Consider the following 18,117-nt stretch of genomic DNA (forward strand, 5'->3'; position numbering starts at 1 on the left):
TGAGGTAGACCATTACAGTTCAAAAGCATTTCTTTTTCAGACATCAATAAGACATGAATTAAATACTTTCATGTACAATATGTTGCAAAATGAGGTAGAAGTGGTTACAGAGAGTGTACAAAGTCAAATATGATAATAATAATAATAAAAAGTCTTCAGGAACCCAGTACCACTTTTTGGAGGCGATGGGGAGGAGGCGGCTCCCGGAGCGGCGTGTCGTACCACCTGGCGCCAGCCTCCCCAGTAATGCCCTTTGCACACGTGTGCTTCAGTGGGAAACTGAAAAAAAAAAAAGGGGAACCCCCCCAAAAGCTGGCTCCTTTGGCATCCTGAGCACTGGGAGGGTGAAGCCGCCGCTCGGCCCCGTGCCCCCGCCGAGGCTTTTCCTGCTCTGCGTGCGCAGACCCTGAGGTTCGGGGGGGAGTTTGCCTCCCAAGCACAAGACGTAGCGCTAAAAAAATGACTTTTGAACCGAAAAACCCCACCAGCCCACCCAACTACGCGAGGCCGATGGGGTGGTGACGGAGGCCAAAGGGAGCGGCTGCGCCCACGGGGGGAGGCGAGCTGAGGTTTATCCAAAAAGCGGTGCTGGCGACAGCTCTCAAACTACGGCACTAGCACTCCTTCCGTCGAAGACACGTTACTCCACCAAACACTACAATAACAATGTTAACAAAAACAAAACAAAACAAAACAAAATCAAAATAAAATTATGGCATAATATATGTGAAAAGCACCCAAAATACATTCAACTTTCATCTTTGTAACAGCTTCAAGTTTTTTTTTTTCTTTTCTTTCTTTCGTCTTTCTGTCACCCTTTTTGGAAGCAAATGCACAAGACAGCTTTGTCCTAAGACTGCAAACCCTTCAAATCTCTTTTTCCTTTTCTGAGAAGATAAAAAGAGTTTTTAAAAACACATTCTTTTCTTTTTTTTCTGAGGTAATTCTTTTCCTGAGTAGTTAAAAAGAAAAACAAAAAAATACTACATACCTTACAAAAATAAAAACGAAGTCTAGTATATTAAACAATCTACAGCATTTTACTCCAAACCCCTGGGTTCTGCAATCCCCCCCCTGCCTCCCCCCTCCCCGTGCCGCTTCCTCCGGGCCGAGGGCATCACTGCCCCGGGGCATTTCTGTTGGAAACAAGGAAAAATAATGGAAACTCGAGCCTCTGCGAATAGGCACGGGGCTCTTGCATCGATCAGATTGGCGGAAAGCCGAATCCCGGCGCGCCCCTGGCCCCGCTTGTTGCGTCGCTGGTCTGGAAGCGGCTGCCCGGGGAGGTGGGCGAATAATAAATAGGTTATCCTGAGTTCAGTGAGCGACTACTTCCAAAAATCGAAGAACCAAACCAGCCCAGTCACGTCAGAAACCATGAGAAAGAGGTACGTTGGTTGTCGTCGGGTCTTCCCGGGGAGTCTCTCGCGGTTCGGGAGGTGGTGGCCGGTCCCCCCCCGGGCCGCGCCGTCAGTGCCTGGACCCGTACATCTTATCCCACTCCGCGAACAAGTCCAGCTCCTTCTGCGAGGTGGCGGGGCGGACCTTGCAGAAGGCCTTCTCAAAGTCCTTGTAGGAGGTGGGCTGGATCTGGCCCGGCAAGCCGTGCAGCGTGGTGGCCCCGGCGTGCTGGCAGAGCTGGATCAGCTCGCCGCCCGAGAAGCTCTCCGTGTGCTGCACGAGGGAGGCCATCTCCCGCTCGCTCAGGCAGGAGCCCTGCTGGGCCAGCACATGGTGGAGGATCTGCCGCCGGGCGATGCTGTCCGGCGGGGAGATGTAGAAGCGCTTGGCGAAGCGCCGGTGGGAAGCCTCGTCCATGCTGCCAGGCCGTGAGGTGGTCCCGATGATGACCACGTTCTGCTCGGCCGAGGTAGCTATGTTGTCCAGGTAGGAAAGGAGCTGGGACTTGAGGTTTCCAGCCTGGCCACTGTCCTGGGCCACCAGCAGGGACTCCGCCTCGGTGATGAGCACCACCGAAGGCTGCCGGCACTTGGCCACGAAGAAGACGGTCTGCAGGATCTTCTCAGCTTCGGCTTTCCAGGTGGAGAGCAGGGCCGTGCCGCTGAGCTTCAGCAGGGTGGAGCCCAGCTGGGTGGAGATGCAGCGGCTCAGCAGGGTCTTCCCTGTGCCATGCGGCCCGAAGAGCAGGATGGTGCGGGGTGGCCGGCTCGCCCCAGTATAGGCGCCGGGCCGCAGGATGGGCCACACCAGCTCCTCCTCGATGGTGGCCTTCACGGACACCTGCCCGGCGATGTCCGTCCACTGCACAGGCGGCCCGCGCTCCACAATCTTGGTGTTCACCAGCTCCAAGACCAACGGGTCGACGTTTTTGGGCTGCTCCTCCACCGGCGGGCTGCCGAAGACGGGCGCCTTGGGCGGCAGCCGTAGCGGGAAGGAGGGCCCCAGCTCGGCCGCCCGCTCCCCATTGGCGAGGGGGGGACTAAACTTCTCGAAGGGCTCTGCCGGCCGTAGCGGGGCCTCCCCGGTGCCATAGGGTGGTGAGACCATGCTCTTCATCGGCTGCCCGCCATACTTGCCGCTGTGCTCCTCGGTGCTCCCCGCTCCCGCCGGCCGCTTGCCGGCACTTGGGAACCCGTTGCCCCGGCACTCGCCATTGTCCGACATGGGGTAGGGGGACTTTGGCTGCTCGTAGCTGTATTTCCGATACCTGCCCTCTGCCTCGTCCTCCCCGCCGGAGATATCGAAGGCTTTCCTCTTCAGGGTGCCTGCCGCCTCGGTGCCCAGGGGCGGCACGGCCAGGGGGGCCAAGCCAGCCCCTTGGTAGCCATACGCTGGCACCACGGGCGGGCGGGCAGCAGGCGGTGGGGCCGGGAGCGGGGTGGGCGCTGCGATGCCCGAGGGCAGGTAGGAGGCAGAGGGATGGGGCGGGTGGATGGCCCCGTAGCCCGGCTGCGGCGCGTAGCTGCCCGAGGCGTAGTTGTAGACGGGGCCAGAGGAGCCGTAGCCTGGCACCAGGGCGGACGAGGGGTGTGTGGGCTGCAGGAGCCCCGAGCCGTGCAGGGTGGGCGGGTGCGGGGGGGCAAGTGCTGTGCTGGGCTGGGCGCAGTAGCCAGAGGGCAAGTAGGTGCCGCCGTAGCCTGCGGGGTACTCCTGAGACGAGCCCAGCCCGCCGGAGCCGGCCGCTCCTCCGCACGAGTTCCCGGGGTAGATGGGATCAGCGAGGTTGGCGGACACCACCGGGGAGCCGCCAAGCCCCAGCGGTGCGCTGCCAGCAGGGACGGCGGGTGGCACGACCGCCTTGGCACCGGGGAGGCCATCGTGGATGGGGGTCAGCGGGTAGGCGCCGTCAGAGCCGTGTGGCACGGGCCAGGGCTCCCCGTCCCCCTTCTGCCCGTTAACTGGCCCGAAGGCGCCATCCCCGTAGCTGCTCAGCGCCGGGCGCTCGTAGGGCGCATCCAGCACCCCTGAGTACTTCTCGGCGTACCTCTTGAGGAGGTTGGAGGCGGTGAGCGCCGAGATGTCGTCGTTGGCCCAGGCGTAGTTGAAGCGCTGGCGGGTGCTGGGGTACAGGTCGGACTTGTGGGCTGGCGAGGAGGTGGTGGAGGAGACGTCGAGGTGCTGCTCCGGCCACTGGTTCAGGGACTGGGCATGCTCTGGTGACCAGTGCATCTTCGACAGACCTGTGGCACACAGGGCAGAGGTAGGGTGAGACCAATGAAAGAAGGACAAGCGCCTCTCTGCACCCAAACCCCACTGTACCACGCTGTCCATCTGGACCACTTTGCACCTCCCAGCTCCAACCGTATGCTCTGAATTATGCACCTCCCATGTGAAAATCCCCTCGACCACCCTCTTGCATCACTAATGCAAAAATCTTGCACAACCAACGCAAAAATCTTGCACCACCGATGCAAACACCCCCAAGTACCAGCAACCGCAAGGGCTTCAAAGAAAGCAGCCAGTTTCGACAGACACGTCGCCCAACAGAATGCGACAGCCACGGAACCAGCCCGCGCCCTCGGGACGCCCACCTCCACCTCCAAAAGACCACTGGCAGCTCCAGCCCCTGCATCCCGCTCCCGAAGCTGGGGCTTGCTCCCTTTATTTTCCTGGGCCCAGAAGCCATGAATTGGCTGGCCACTGCAAAGCCAGCATTAACAGCATATTAAGGCACTCGTGATAATTATAATGCATGTAGTATTAATAGCACATTAATAGTGTTTAGCATATTAATAGCATGAAGAGAGCTGGGATAAAGCGCAGACAATGCGAGCAGCTCCACGCAGCCCCGTGCATCGAGCACGGCTCCTGCCCAGGGAACAAAGCCTGGGTGGGAGCTGTGCAAATTCCAGCTTTCCAAGGTGGCCGGGGGCTTGCACTGCACGCTTGCACACGCACGTGGGAAGCAGCCCTTCCACCTGGGCTGAGCACAAGCCTCGCCAGCATCCCTCTGCTCAGCCGCTCGCACCGGTGCCTGCTGGCTGCGCGCGTCCCCACCAACATTTCTCGGCAAAGGGGAAGACAGAAAAGTGACGGCCAGCACCCAGCCCTGCCACGGCGGCGTGCCCCATTGTTATCTGCGTGCGGGTCCCCCGCGCCCCCCAGCAGCCCCCCTGCCCTCCTGCACAAAGCCGCAGGGACGGCTGCAGCGGGAGCGGGAGGGACCTCGCGCACCATTCACCGCCGCGCTCAGCCTTTAAGCCACTTTGTGACCACAGCACAATTAGATTACTTAATGCTTTAATTGACTTATATGGCATTTGTACTTCCACTTTGGATATCAAACTTACACAAGAGGATTTAAATGGCGGCTTTGCATGGCTTTATCCGGCATCCTCCCTGCATTTACTTGCCATTATTAAAGTGCTACCGATAGATAAACGTTCAGACAGGGACAGCTAAGACAGCCTGCGGGAAAGGGCCCTTTTTAATGAGCACAAAGGAGAACGCTTTCCAATAAACCTTTGCTCCCGCAGCAGATTTTCCCCGAGCTGTACATGGGCTCTGGTTGGGCAGAGAGAGGTGGTGGTGGCCAAGGGGGACCTTTCCCCTCTGGCTGGGAGCAAAAGGCACGAAGAAGCTATTAAAAGGAAAAATGAGGTTTGGGGTGAGGAACAAAACATTATATATATATAATTTTTTTTTGAGGACGCTAAAGCACCAGGAGTTTCCATCCACGTTCCATGCTGTGACACCAGCCAGGAAACCCCTTTCTAGGTCAGGACCCCAGTGTGTTGCCAAACTGCAAGAAAAAGCTGTTTCTGGCCCAAAAGAGCTTCCAGTGGTGAGATCCCGTGGGTGCTCGGAGTGGCTCTGGCGCATGCCAAGCCACATAGCAGCCTCTCTGTGCTGGAAACCCAGGGCAGCAAAATGCATCTGCAAAGGCAGGGGCACAGGGCCAGGGGGGACACACGGGGGATGTAAATCCAGGGATTGCAGCTGCACCAGGAGCCAGGTACAAACCCAAAACCGGGGTGCAACTGGCAAATCCGGGCAGTGCTAGCTTGATTTCCCAGGAAAACACCCCAGCAAGGATAAGCACAGTATCTGGGTTATTTCTCCAAGCAGTGCTCTGCTTTTTTTCCCTATAGCATGGGCTGATATCAGCACCTGAAGCCTTTGGATGCCAGCTAAGAGCTGGTTATCTAAAAGCAAGCACAGAGCTAGGAATTTTTGGACGCCTAAAGCGACCCCAAGGTTGGCGGCTGGCAGCCCAACGTCACCGCGTGGGCTGTGGCCGGGGCTGGTCCTCTGGCTCCATCCCCAGCACCGAGCCTCGCGGCAAAGCAAGGGCGAGAAAAGGGGCAGGGGGGGCCCAGGGGTCTCCCTGGGCACGTCAACACAGCCGTGCATCTGCGCTGCTGCCAGCAGGAGACGTTCAGGGCACCGCTGCAGCGAGAAAAGCAAACAAGAGCGTGAAAAGACCGAAAACTGCTTCCATCTGACCCCTTTAAACATGAGCTGCAGCCGGGAGATGTAAAACCAAGCGAAAACCCCATCACACCCTTAAAAACCCGACCGCCCGGCGAAGGGGGAGGGCTGGCAGGCCCCGGAGAAGTTGTCAGGGGGCTGCAATGTAACGTGAATGAGCTCTCAGAGCGGGACAGATGTTTCAATGCTCCCCTTGGCAGTGTGAGAAAATTACTGTCCAGTGACCAAATGGCACGGCCGGTTCCCACCCTCGCTGCTGGCCCATTATCTAAAGCGCAAGACAAAGGCGGGGAGGGGGGGCTGGGCAGGGGAGAATCCTATTGTTCCCTCCCGCCCTAATTATGGAAATCTTGTTAATCTATTCAGCAGCAACTCTGAACTGGGCTTTTGTTAGGGGGCTTTTTAGCCGCGCACAACCGGGGCGCACCGCCAAGGGTGTCCAACCACTCGGCCTTGGGGACGGGGTGCTCTCCCCGACGCTGTCCCCCCCCCCCGCCCCAGGAAAGCTCACGCCCAGCGATTTGGGGGCCAGCCACGAGGCTCTGGCCACGCCGGGCTCCCCAGCATCGTCCTGGTGTGGCCGCCTTTGTTGGAGGCTCGCAGGGTGGCCACGGCATGGCCAGCACCCACGGCCCTCATGCACAGAGCAAGTGGCGGATGCACGGATGCTGTGGGTGTAAAGATGTGTGTGCGCGCCGTGCCTGTGTACACATGCAGGCGTTGCTGATGCTCATGCATAAAAACTGGATGCAAAACCAACGCGGGTGAATGACATGAGGCAGAGCACGCTGGTGGCAGCAGCAACCAGCTCTCCCCAGAGGGATCAGCAAGGGGTCGAATGGATTTGGATGGCAAAGAAGGGGACAGAGAACATGAGAGCAAACTGGCTTGAGCTGAGGAAGCGCTAAAGCTGAGGTTTAAACCCAGCCAAGACCCATGCAGGAGCAGCCCCAGCCCTGCGAGCGCTGGCTGTGCCTCAGTTTCCCCCTTGCTCTGCTCAGCCATTCCAGCTGGGTTTTGCTCATACTGCTGCTGCCTTCCTGGTTCATCTGCTGAGGGCTCCTTGTTCGTGGAGGATCTGTGCTTTTGAAAAAGATTCTGGGTAGTTTCATTATCGCCGCACTGTCTGCAGCAGCTTCTTGTCCTCAGCCTGCCTGGGCTTTAATTCCCCCATGCGAAAACTTTGGGCCCAGAGGGGGCAAACCCAGCTGCTGGGGGTCTCATTTCTCAGCCCACCTTTCACCAAACACTTCCCACAGCCCTTACGAACGCTGCTAACACAGATCTCTTCTATCAGGTGCACGGGTTTGCCACGCGGGATTTTGCTATCAGCACCCAGAGCTGCATCCAGACAAGAACCTGGACCCCCCCTGAGCCGACAGCTCCACCGCTGCAGCTGGATTTGCAGCACCAAGAGGGGCTTACGTCTGTGCAGAGAGGCTCCGGGTCTTGCAGCGTGCCTCGGCACTCGGACGGCCGTTGGGTTTTCGGCCACGGTTCAGCGCTTTGCTGCTCGGAGCTGCGGGAGACGCGCTGCTTTGCTGGAGGCTGAGCAGCGCTAAGAGCTTCAAGGCGAAAGGCGAGGCAGAAAAAAAAATGCAGGAAGAGAGAACAGACTTTCCCGACTCTGCCCAGCGCATGGGAGGCCGCAGGAACGACTGTATTTCTTTTAAATGAGGCATTTCCTGATGATCTTTTTTGGCTTCTGCTGCGAGGAGCTCGTCCTGGGTTGGCTCACCCCTGTCTTACAACCGCAGCGTAGGCAGAGCGCAACGGCATTACGGCGAGTCAAACCCTGGCAATAAACGAGAATTATGACACTCGCTATGGACCAGGGAAACCTTTTAGCATCGATGCTGTAGATCCCAGCAACATTTCTGCACGCCGGTGCACACCTTTCAGCCAGATCCTGGTCATCTCCATGCGCTGGTGGGTCCACGCCAGGTAAAGCAGTGGGGCAGGGACCCCTGCCAGCCCCAGGCTCAAGCATCCACGCTGCCCACTCATATATCAAGTGCAGAGCAGCTGGACATCAGGACGAAACGGAGACCGGCCAATGGGCCACAGCCCATCTGTGCTGCTCCATGACCCATCCAGCAAATGAAAAATTAATACGTGTCCGCTCGGCCTGGCAGCAGCTGAGCATCACCCATCTGTCAAGGGAGGACCAGAAACTCGCCGCTAAATGTCACGGGAGGAAACTGGATGCATGGGGTGCCCCGGGAGTCCCCAGAACCAGGGGGTATGGGCAGCAAAATCGGGATATTATTAATAACAGGCTGGTTCAATAAGTGGTTTGAGGAATTTCATTTCCTCCCCCAGACATTGCTTCTCATCCAGCAGATGCTCTCCTGCCCTAAAAGCCCTCTTTTTCCATAGGAAGTTCACTGGGGAGACATTTCAGCAGTGACCTCCTGGTAGATCCTTGCTTGAAGGACAGTTCCCAGGTAGGAAGGAGGTTTTTAGTAAAAGCTTCGTTGAGCATTTAGGTCATCAAAGTCTGCTATCCCCCAAGGTGGTCTCTGGGCAGGTGCTCAAGGTGCAGGAGAAACCTCAGCTTTCCTGGAGAACAGGGCTGTGGCCCATTGGTGCTGCTCAGGTCCCTTCTGGGACTGAAGGCCTGCCCCAAAATTTCATTCCTTGATGCCAGGCGAGCTCCCCAGGGCCGGGCTTGGATGCAGCACATTGGGCCCAGCCCATTTTCCAAGGATTACATTAGAGAGGAAAATCCATTTCTAATCAGCAGAACAATTTCCCCAAGCAGACGTGGCCCCATAAAAAGGTCAGGGGGTCAAACGGACCCAATTTGCATGCAATCTGCATAACAAGGGAGGGTGGCGAGCATGCCCGTGAAGCACCCGGTTCTGGTCCCACACGGGCAGCGGGACTTCACCTCCTGCTTCTGCCCCAGCCCCGGCCGGAGGACACGGCGAGGCGCGGGCTCTGCTTCTCCCACGGGGGCTGTCAGCAACCGCTGCCATCTCCTCCCTCCAGAAATGTGCCAGGTGGAACAGTGGCACCTTGCTCCCTCCTGGAGGTTTTGGCCCTGCAGGTTTGTGGGGTCAACAGGAAGATGTAGGGATATGGTCCAGAGGCATCTTTCTGCCACCTCCTGCTCTGCTGCTCCAGAAGGCACTCAGCGAGGTGCTGTCACCGAACAGACGGAAGCCGCTCTGAAGAGCTTCTTGTCCTGACCTCGCTCCATTCAAAGCCACTTGCTGAAAGACATCAGGACATGCTGCATCCCCCCGTCATCCCAAAAGAAGGGTGCTGTGAAAGGCAACACGGATGTAACGCGCCCTCTGTGATTCTTCCCTTCCTGCTGGGGCTCCGTGGTGCCAGCAGCAGCAGCAGCACTGTGGGACCCTCCTGGTGGGTGGGATCCTCGCTACGCCACGAGGAGCAGAGCAGAAGCGTGATGGGGCCGGACACAGCCCTGGGTCTCTGCTTCACTGCCATGGATGTGAAGGGGGAATAACTCCTGCGCCGCTCGCCAGCAGGACCCGCTGTGCCCAGTCCTGCATGGAGCAGAAGCGGGTTTTGGTGCTGGGAGCGGCGGAGCGGGCATGGTGCTCGTGCAAGCAGTGGCACAGGGCCAGCAGCTCTCCTTGTGCTGTGCCGTGGCGATGGGTTCCGGGAATTCCCAGAGGCTGACAGAGCCTCCAGAGGGATTTTGCAGGCTAGAAGTCCCTAGCTTGCAAGTGGCAAAGCCCAGAGGCTGGCACGACGAGGGAGCAGCACGGGCACAGTCGTGGTCCCCACCGGGCACTAGTGCACGCGGTGCCGCTGGCCGACGCAGCTCAACCTGTCATGGGCCGGCTCGAGGCCTGGATTTTCTTTTTGCATTTAAAAATACTAGGGGGAGGAAGGATTACAGCAAGGACCGGTGCTGCTGCACCCAGGGAGCCATGGTTTGCTTTGTGCCCAGTACCGTGTGTGCACCCAAGCCTCGGACAGACCCTCTGCGGTCTGTGAGCCCGGATATGTGCGTGAAACCAGAAGGTTGAGGGCGATTTTCAATATTTCCCTTTGCAAGAAGAAAGCACCACGGCTATGTTTCGTTTTCCTACAAGCACTGAGCAGTTTTGGACACTGCAGCGCCCCCAGTCCCTTCACCCAGCCCAGAACCTCTCCTCTCCGGGCATTTTTCACGCTGCAGCTCCAATAACGAACTCCCCCGGGGGTCAAAGCCAAGCCAGGAGCCACCAGCCCAGGTCCCCCCCCTGCTCTATCTGCTCCAATATCTCGGCTGCAGCCGGGTCGTGGCTGGAGGCTGCGGAGGAAGCGGGAGCGGGGCTGCAGCAGGGAGATAATTTGCCGCGTGCACCGGAGCCTGTCGCAGCGGTAGCTGTAACGCTCCAGCTCATATCCTCCACGGAACGAATCAATCTTAATTAACTCTAATTCTGGATAGCCTCCCTGCCCCATCCAGCGCCTTTAGAAACGCGGTTGTATTTTCTGCCTCGGTGCCTTCCCCAGGCAGCACGCTCCGGGGGGAATTGAGCAAAAAAGTCCTCTTTTACCGCTGCATCTCCATCCTCTCGGTCCCCTTGTGCCTCCGTTCTGTGCCCGGCAGGAAGGCAGACCCCAGCCCCAGCCCCTCTTTTACACTTTCCCTTGCTTCTCGGAGCATCACGCACCGCAACGTGTCCGGCCCCGCTCGCGCAGCGCCTTGGGGGAGGCCTCTCGGTGCCTTTTGTTTTCACAAGCCTTTTGACTCGCTGATTCTTTTTTAAACACCGCCCCAGCAGCCTGAAAAGCAGAGGTCCCTCCTGCACTCCATTCACTAATGGATTTTCCAGAAGTTCCCTTTTTGGGCTTCTTTCTTTGCTGACACTGCTGCCCTCATCCATGCCGGAGGCTGCATCTCCCCTCTGCAATGCGCCTCTGCTTGCAGGGACGGAAGAACGGACGGACGCTGACTTTGGGGACCCACGTGCTGCACTCGGAGCAGCTGCCCCTACAGCCCCCAAAGCTTCTTGCGCAGTTATTTGCCTTATCGTTAAAGCAGGGTATGAGCACCTCTGCTAGTTATTACACGTTTGTGCATTCCTGCTCAAAAAAAAAAACCAGGTTAAACGACAACGAGTTGGGAATTCAGCCCCAAAAAAGGGAGCTCTTGGGGATGGCAGGTCCGGCCTAACACCAGGAGGCTGAAAATTGCTGCTCCAGACCCTGCTACACCCCAGGGGAGGCCTCACCCCCAGCCCCAATGGCACCCTCAGAGTGAAGGCAGTGATGCTCCCTGGTGCTGGGAAATCGGGGAGAAGTTTTGAGCCGCGCTGGCTCCACGCAGCCTCCGAGAGCGCATCGATCGGGCAGCGCCGGGCCTGTCTCCGAGAGCTAATCCTAGGGCAGAAATAATTCATTTTCCTCCCTTTTCAGCAGCCACTCATTAAAAAGTAATCACCTTGTACGAGGAGGATATGAACAGCCCAAGGTCAGATCCATAATTGCGTTATTTCTGGAGCACATACCTGGCTCGGGCAACCAACGGCCACGTTCTGACCCCAGCCCTGCTGCCCCCCCCCCGGGAGCCGAGCCCTGCCCCACTGCACAGCTTGGAGCTGAGGAAGAGGAAGATGAAGGTGGAAACGTCTCGGCATCGGCAGCCCTCTGCCAGTGCTGCCCACCAGCGCACCCACATCACACTACGGGGACGTCGCTCTCCATCCACCCCAAGCACCCGCAACACCTAGGGGGGGAAATATTATTTATTTTCACCTTGCTGGCACTTGGGCTGTTTTATAAGCGTGAAGCTGCAAAGCATAAGATAAAACTGTAAGGTGCAGGTGAGAAAATGCCAAAACAACAGGCGGGAAGCTGTGCTGCTTGCACCAGCAGCTCTGCCACCCGCAGACCCAAGCGCTTCTCGCATCCAGCTCAGCTGCCACATCCCTGGCCCCTCCTCGCTGCCCAATTCCCCAGCTCCCAGCCAGTACCAACATCCTCCTCCTGTCGGGACACACGGATGCAGCCTTCACCCCGAGCACAGGGGCTGCCCACCCCGTAAATCCATTTCCTGCATTCCTCACCCCAGTAAGCAGGGAGCCCCAGGGGCTCATTCACACGTGGAGCCGATGACGATGACGGGCACCTCAGCACACTCTCGGGTTACTACAAACCCACCCAGCACATAAAATCCTTCCCAGCGCTGTTATTTATTCCCCTGGGCACCGGAGCTGCAGGCGAGGAGCAGGCGAGTCCCTGCCTGACAAACGGGGGCCACGAGGTTTAGCCCGCTCGCAGCACGTTATTGTTTCAGCAGATTTATGCTTGCAACATGTGGCCTGATTCAGCATTTCGAGGGAGGAGGGGAAGATGCTCTGGGAACCGGTTGGAGCATGGGGCTGGGATGGGGCTGGAGCATGGGGGACGGGATGGGGATGGGACAGGGACAGGGATGGGACAGGGACGTGATGGTCCCAGATCTGACCGAACTATGCAGAATAGGTAAGAAAATCCCCACGTCTCAGCATCGGAAGCAGGAATGCTGCGGCAAGGTTCCAGCGCTGGGCTTTGTGCTGCCTGATCACGCAAGGCCAGCTCGGGATCCTGGAGTCACCGCCGGCGACATTGGGAGCAGGACACGGAGCGATGCCCCAAGCAGGCAGGACCTGGCCATGGCATTCGGGACAAGCCCTTCACAACCTCTCTAACACCTCGCGCACAGCGCAGGTTCCCAGCACATGGCCCCTGGCATTTCGTTACACCCCTCTGCAGCCACCGGTCCCCTCACCACCAAGTACCTCCACACCACCCCGTGCCAGGGGGCGTCGGGATGCGGGACGCAGGCGGGTGCTCTGCGGGTTCCCCCCATCATGAGCACACGCTGCTGCTCCCCTGCACTCATCCTTTCCACCTTTCCTTCGCAGAGGAGCGTTGCTGCATGCAGCCCCTACAATACAGGCGGTGGCAAAGAAGGAGGGGAGCCGGGGCTCGCCGCAATCCCAGCTGAAAATGTCCCCTTGCATCACGGAGCTGCCACGTCCCCGCAGAGGACGAGGCACAAGACAAAGCCGTCCAGCAGCTGCTGCTGCCGCTGCTTTTGGAGGCCTAAAGCAACACGAAGGGAGATTAATGACAGCGAGAGCAGCTGAGCTGCTCAGCCACCGGCCAGGGGACGAGGGGACCCAGGCTCCCGCGTCCCCTGCTGCCACGAGTCCCTTCCCAGCTCGGTGCTGCCGCACCTCTCATCTATTTACACAGCAAATTCTTTGTCAGGGACAGCCTCCTCTTATGAGTTTGGCCAGGGCAGGAGAAAGGGGCACTTATTCAGCTATTATTCAGCTTTTTTTTTGTAGGCAAGACAAGTGTGGGTTAAAGTGCAATTTGTCTTGACATTAGTTTTCACTTTCTTGGGGGAAAAAAAAAAAGGAAAAAAAAAAAAGTGGCTCTTTTGAGGGAAAACACTCGCCTGGGCACCGCAACCCCAGCAGCCTGGGGATGCCTCTGCTGCTCCTGGCCGGTCTCCAAATGGCACCCAAAATGGGGGGGTCTTGGTCCAGGGCTCGGGGCCCTGGGCACCTCCGCAATGCAGACCGTGACGGCATCGCTGTAATGTAATAAACTCGCCCAATTTTTCCTTGATTGAGTTATCTGTGCTCCGGAGAAAGCAACTGGAAAGAAAAACGTGTAATTTGCACCCTGCCCTGCTCTCAGATGTAAGTCAGCAACGTCTGTGAGGCCTTGGCCGGGTTTATTAGGGCCCCCATAAAGATCAGGGGTTGCTGATAAGCGACCCCAGGCATGCACCACTGCAGGAAAAATTGTGCTAGCGATCTGTACAATTTAACCAACATTAACTTCAGCTGATGACAGGCCACAAGGCCAGGAGAAAGACTTTACAGCAGCCTCGTTACACTGCAAAATAAACTTTGCTGCAGAGAGCCGGTGCTGACTCGAGGCTGTTGCTGCCGTGGAGGGGAAGCTGCGAGCCCTGGCACCGGTGGCCAGCACTGGAGCAGAGCTGGTGGCCAGCAGCAGCATCCTCTGCTGATGAAGACAGGAGGAAAAGTGCTGCGGGGCCAAGGGATGAAGCTGCAACTGTTCACTTAATGGGAAAATAACACAGCACCTGAGAAACCACAAAACGGCCACGAAAGGGGTGCAAGTCCTTCTCGCCATCCCCGAGCAGGAGAACAAGCTGAGTCCAAAGAAAAACCAACAGGAGCCAAAAAAGAGGATGGCCAGCAGTGATTGCAGCAAGCAGCAATGCTGGGAACCCACAGCAGAGGTGGCAGCACGGGGACAAACTCTTCCTCCACACTGGGAACTGCCAGAGCTGGGAAGGAGAAGATGGGAATTTCCTGATCCCGCAATGGGAATTTTCCTGCTTGATGCTGATGAAGTCTGGTTTGGGCCCAGCGCCATAAACCCGAGCACAGCAGCAGCGGTAACGAGGTTTTTAGAGCATGGGCATGACAACAGTGCTAAAAACCTGCATTAAGTCGGGTTCTCCTCCCAGCCGGCACGGGCAGGAGGAAAACTCGGTGCACCGGAGCACGGGGACACGCACACTGCTCACACCCTAGCAGCTGCCTGAGGGGCCAGCACGCCCCAAGAGGGAGAAAAACATCTTTGTTTGCCATAAAAACCTAGAAGAGAAGGTTCTGCCTCGCTGGCACCCGAGCTGGGGGCTGTTTTCTGCAGCTGGGGGGAGAGGGTGGGAGCGCGCCGAGCGAATGAGATGCTCTGAGCCACGAGGCTCAAGCTTTGCTGCACGCTGCAAAATTACAGCTGACATTTGGGCAGATGTGCGGCGATCTGCCCCAGGATGACAAAGGCAGCGCCCCAACAGCCCCTACCACACGGCTGAGCCCTGCTTCAAGCCATATAATCAGCGGAGCTCAAAAAATACAGCTGAAAAGTGTTTACAATGGCATAAATGCAAGGGTCAGCCTCACGCAAGGGTCACGATCGCTTCTCCAGATGCATTAATGTCATCTCGGAGAAATTCCCTTTAGGAATCCACAGGCAAAGCCAGTGTCCCTGCATCCACGGCCAGGAGCTGTGGCTGGAGGCATTCCCTTCCCCTGCACACAACTGGTCTGCAGGGAAGAAAGCAGAGCAGAAAACCCAGGACAGCAGAAAGACAGAAGGGAAGGAAGGAGCACATCTGGCCATTTGCAGAGAGATCTGTGGCTGGCATTTGTACCCTCAGGAATATCTCCTCGACTGGGAGGATACAAAAAGGATGAAACATCTGCAAACACCCGCAAGACACAGCACACACATCCAGACTCTTTCCAGGAATTTTTAAAATATCGCTAGGAATCTCATCACTACGAACATAAAGCTGTGCACAACTGTTTGATTCCTCCTAAATTGCTTCCACTGAAGCAGGACCTGACGCTGGCTTCAGAAGGGATCGCTCCTCGAGCCTTTTTTGTTTACCTTTTCTGATGGAGGAGGAGGAGGAGGTGAATGGGGCGACCCCACGGGCACTGCCCCCCCGGCCTGAGGTTAGGCCCTCGGGGCTGGATTCGGGCACCCAAAACAACAGCCTGGCTTCCAGCAGCTACCGAATCCCCTGGACGGACACGGGGTGAGGACCCCAGATTTTCAGCCCGCTTATTCAAACGCCTAAACACAGGTCTGGGAGCAGGCTGGAGTGGGCATTTGTGAAAATCGCAGCCCCTGCTTGTATCAGGCTGTACAAACACGGAAAGCATCCTCTGGATCATCTCCTGGCAATCAACAAATAAAGGCAAACAGAGCCTCAGCCACGCAGGGGGAAGCACGTTGCTGACCAGAGGCATGGAGCTACGAACGCAGACATGAATTTCTGCTGTTTCTTTCAATAAGCCCCTCCTGAAGAGTTTTCCTTATTTCTGAAGACCTGGTGAAACCCGCCTCGGAGCCTTCTCAGCGTTTATTCCACGTTTTTAATTGGGGAATTAACCCTGGCAGGATGGATGAGGAGAGAAAGCGTTTTGTGTTACAGGACCGTGGCGAACCGGCACCGAAGCAAGGATGTTATTAAAAACCCCAACTCCAATGTCAGGAGGAAGAAAAAGGCCGGGGGAAAGGGAGGGAGGAGAAAACACCAGTTCCAGATAAGCAATTGTTAACATGATCCATATGGTACACAACTTGCCTTTCTGTTTAACCAAAATGATAATGGCAAAAGGAAAGAATGCGGAGGGGGCTCTGCGGGAGAACAAAGGCGGCTGCCTAAACCCTTCCCTGCAGCCCGGTTAAAAGAAAACTAATTGTGAGAGGGGCGAGCCAGCGCGCTGCTCCTCCGCGGGCTAAGCCGTGCCGAAACCCCACCCCGAGCCCTCTCCTTCTCCTCTGTGAAAGCTTTAAAAATAAACCGCGGAGCGTTTGGGAGAGCGGCGAGTTACTGCTCCGTAAGTGAAACTGCAGCTGTCAGCAATAAAAAAAAAAAAACACTGACAAGTATTAACACGGACGTTTTCATAATCAATAATAAACTTTAAATGTAAGCTGCGGCTCAGAACCATCACTGATGTAAACACCAAGTCCATTCCGCTCAGATCTGTGATGAATTCAGGCCGGGGTGTTTATGTTATTGCAGGATCCCGAGGCTTTCCAAGGAACACAATACAGTATGTGCCATTCATTATCCCCGGCAGTCCCCGAAGAGAAAATGTCAACACACTTCTGCTAAAGAGATCTAAAACAAATGTTTAATTTGATAAACAACTTCTGGGCCTCGGACCCCGCAGAAATGCCTGATGCAGAGCCACCACGCACACGAGCCGCACGCTGGCACCGCGGGAGCGCCGGACCCCAGCGCCCTGTCATCGCCGCGCGGGCTCCACGCCACCGGGGTGCAGCTCCGGCAAATCCTCGATTCCAACGCACGAAACCAGCAGCAAATCGATTCCCAGCCGTTACTTCTTGTACTCACACACCCTCTACAGAGGCTCACAGCCCACCAGCAACTCAAGGTCTCTTCTAAATTCACGGCGGCACCTTCGCAGCCTTGCAATCCGCTTATTGCAAAAAACCGGGCTCCAATTAATGGGAACGTTCATTTTTATTACAGCGGGGTGGAATTAAGCGGGATGCAAACGTGCGCTCGGAGTCTCCAGAAACAGGAGGCTGTGCGCTGGAAGACACCCTACAAAGCTATTTAATAACCTTTCTGCCTTTTTTTTTTTTTTTTTTTTTCTCCCAAGAGCCTTTTGTCCTCCAAGTGGAAGAAGCACACTTAAAAGAAAAAAAAAAAAAAAAAAAAAAAGAGCAGAAGCAGCACCAGAAGCTGAAGCAGGCGGCAGAGGAAGGGCTCGCAGCGCCGCGGCTGTTTTGGTGCGGGCGCTTGACGTGCGGCGGCGCGGGGGCGCGCATTGTTTGGGGCCGGGACCCCCCCGGCCCCCCCCGGAGCCCGTCCCGTTCCCTCGCGGCTCCCCGATTTTTTATTTTTTTATTTTTTTTGGGGGGGTGGGTGAAGAGGCGAGGAAAAGGGCAACGGCCGAAGCAGCGTGGGGAAGGAGGATGCCCGGTGCCTCTCCGCCTCCCTGCCTCCAGCAGCGCCAAATTCGGCCGGTTTCTCCCCCCCCAAAAAAAAACCCAAGCTCGGCGGATTCCTCCCAGAAAGGAACGGGCGGCCCCGAGCAGGGCGGGGGGGGGGGGGGGGGTAGTGGGATGGGATGGGGTGAGATGGGTGGGAGGGGGGGGAGGATTAGGGGATGCTTTACCAGGAGCCGCCCCTCGCCCTATAACCCCCTCCCTGCTCCCGGGGCCCCCCCCCACTCACCTCCTCATACCGGCGGATCCTAACGCAGCCCGGCGGCGGGCGGCCGTGCGGGGGGCCGCATCCTGCCCCGCTGCCGCCCGGACAATGCGGGGCGGCCCGCGGGCGGCGGGGGCTGGGGCCGGCGCTGGGGTTGGGGCTGGGGCCGGCGCTGGGCTGGGGCTGGGGCCCCCGCCCGCCGCCCACTGCCCGCCCCCGGGCGGTGCTGGGGCGGAGCGGGGCGGGGGGAGAGAGAGAGAGAGAGAAGCGGCCCCCAGGGGGCGGCGGGGGTGGGGGGTGTTTGGTGGTGGTGAGGGGGGGAGGACGGGGGAAGGGAGCTGGGGTGGTGCTGGAGAGGGGCTGGGGATGGATTCGGCCGGGGGTGGCCTGGCACAAAGGTAGAGGTGCGGGGAGGAGGCGGTGGAGAGGAAGGATTGGACCCCACTGGGCACCGCTGTCCCCCAGTGGATTGTGCCCCTGTGTCCCAGTGCCCATGCACCCCGACATCCTGCACCCCTGCA

General features: G+C 57.6%; 1 protein-coding gene across 4 annotated transcripts; it reads right to left on the minus strand.

Moving 5' to 3' along the window:
* FIGNL2 (fidgetin like 2) lies at nucleotides 1–17,775 on the minus strand. 4 transcript variants are annotated; one of them, XM_035570366.2, is made up of 2 exons: nucleotides 17,621–17,775; nucleotides 1–3,641 (listed from the first exon to the last, which is right to left on the minus strand). In XM_035570366.2, exon 2 carries the CDS (start codon nucleotides 3,628–3,630, stop codon nucleotides 1,471–1,473), a length of 2,160 nt encoding a protein of 719 aa, XP_035426259.1. In that variant the 5' UTR covers nucleotides 3,631–3,641; nucleotides 17,621–17,775; the 3' UTR covers nucleotides 1–1,470. The 4 variants fall into 4 exon arrangements, 3 of the variants coding, with proteins under 3 accessions (XP_035426259.1, XP_050571955.1, XP_050571956.1); XM_050715998.1 differs by lacking the exon at nucleotides 17,621–17,775 and adding an exon at nucleotides 10,416–10,530; XM_050715999.1 differs by lacking the exon at nucleotides 17,621–17,775 and adding an exon at nucleotides 7,318–7,579.
* Nucleotides 17,776–18,117: the final 342 nt, after the last annotated feature.

This window comes from Cygnus atratus, chromosome 29 (genome assembly GCF_013377495.2).
Source record: "Cygnus atratus isolate AKBS03 ecotype Queensland, Australia chromosome 29, CAtr_DNAZoo_HiC_assembly, whole genome shotgun sequence".
Taxonomy (NCBI): domain Eukaryota; kingdom Metazoa; phylum Chordata; class Aves; order Anseriformes; family Anatidae; genus Cygnus; species Cygnus atratus.

What these genes read in the sequence shown, in the direction of transcription:
- FIGNL2 (XM_035570366.2), bottom strand. Translation starts at nt 3,630, where the DNA reads ATGCACTGGTCACCAGAGCATGCCCAGTCCCTGAACCAGTGGCCGGAG.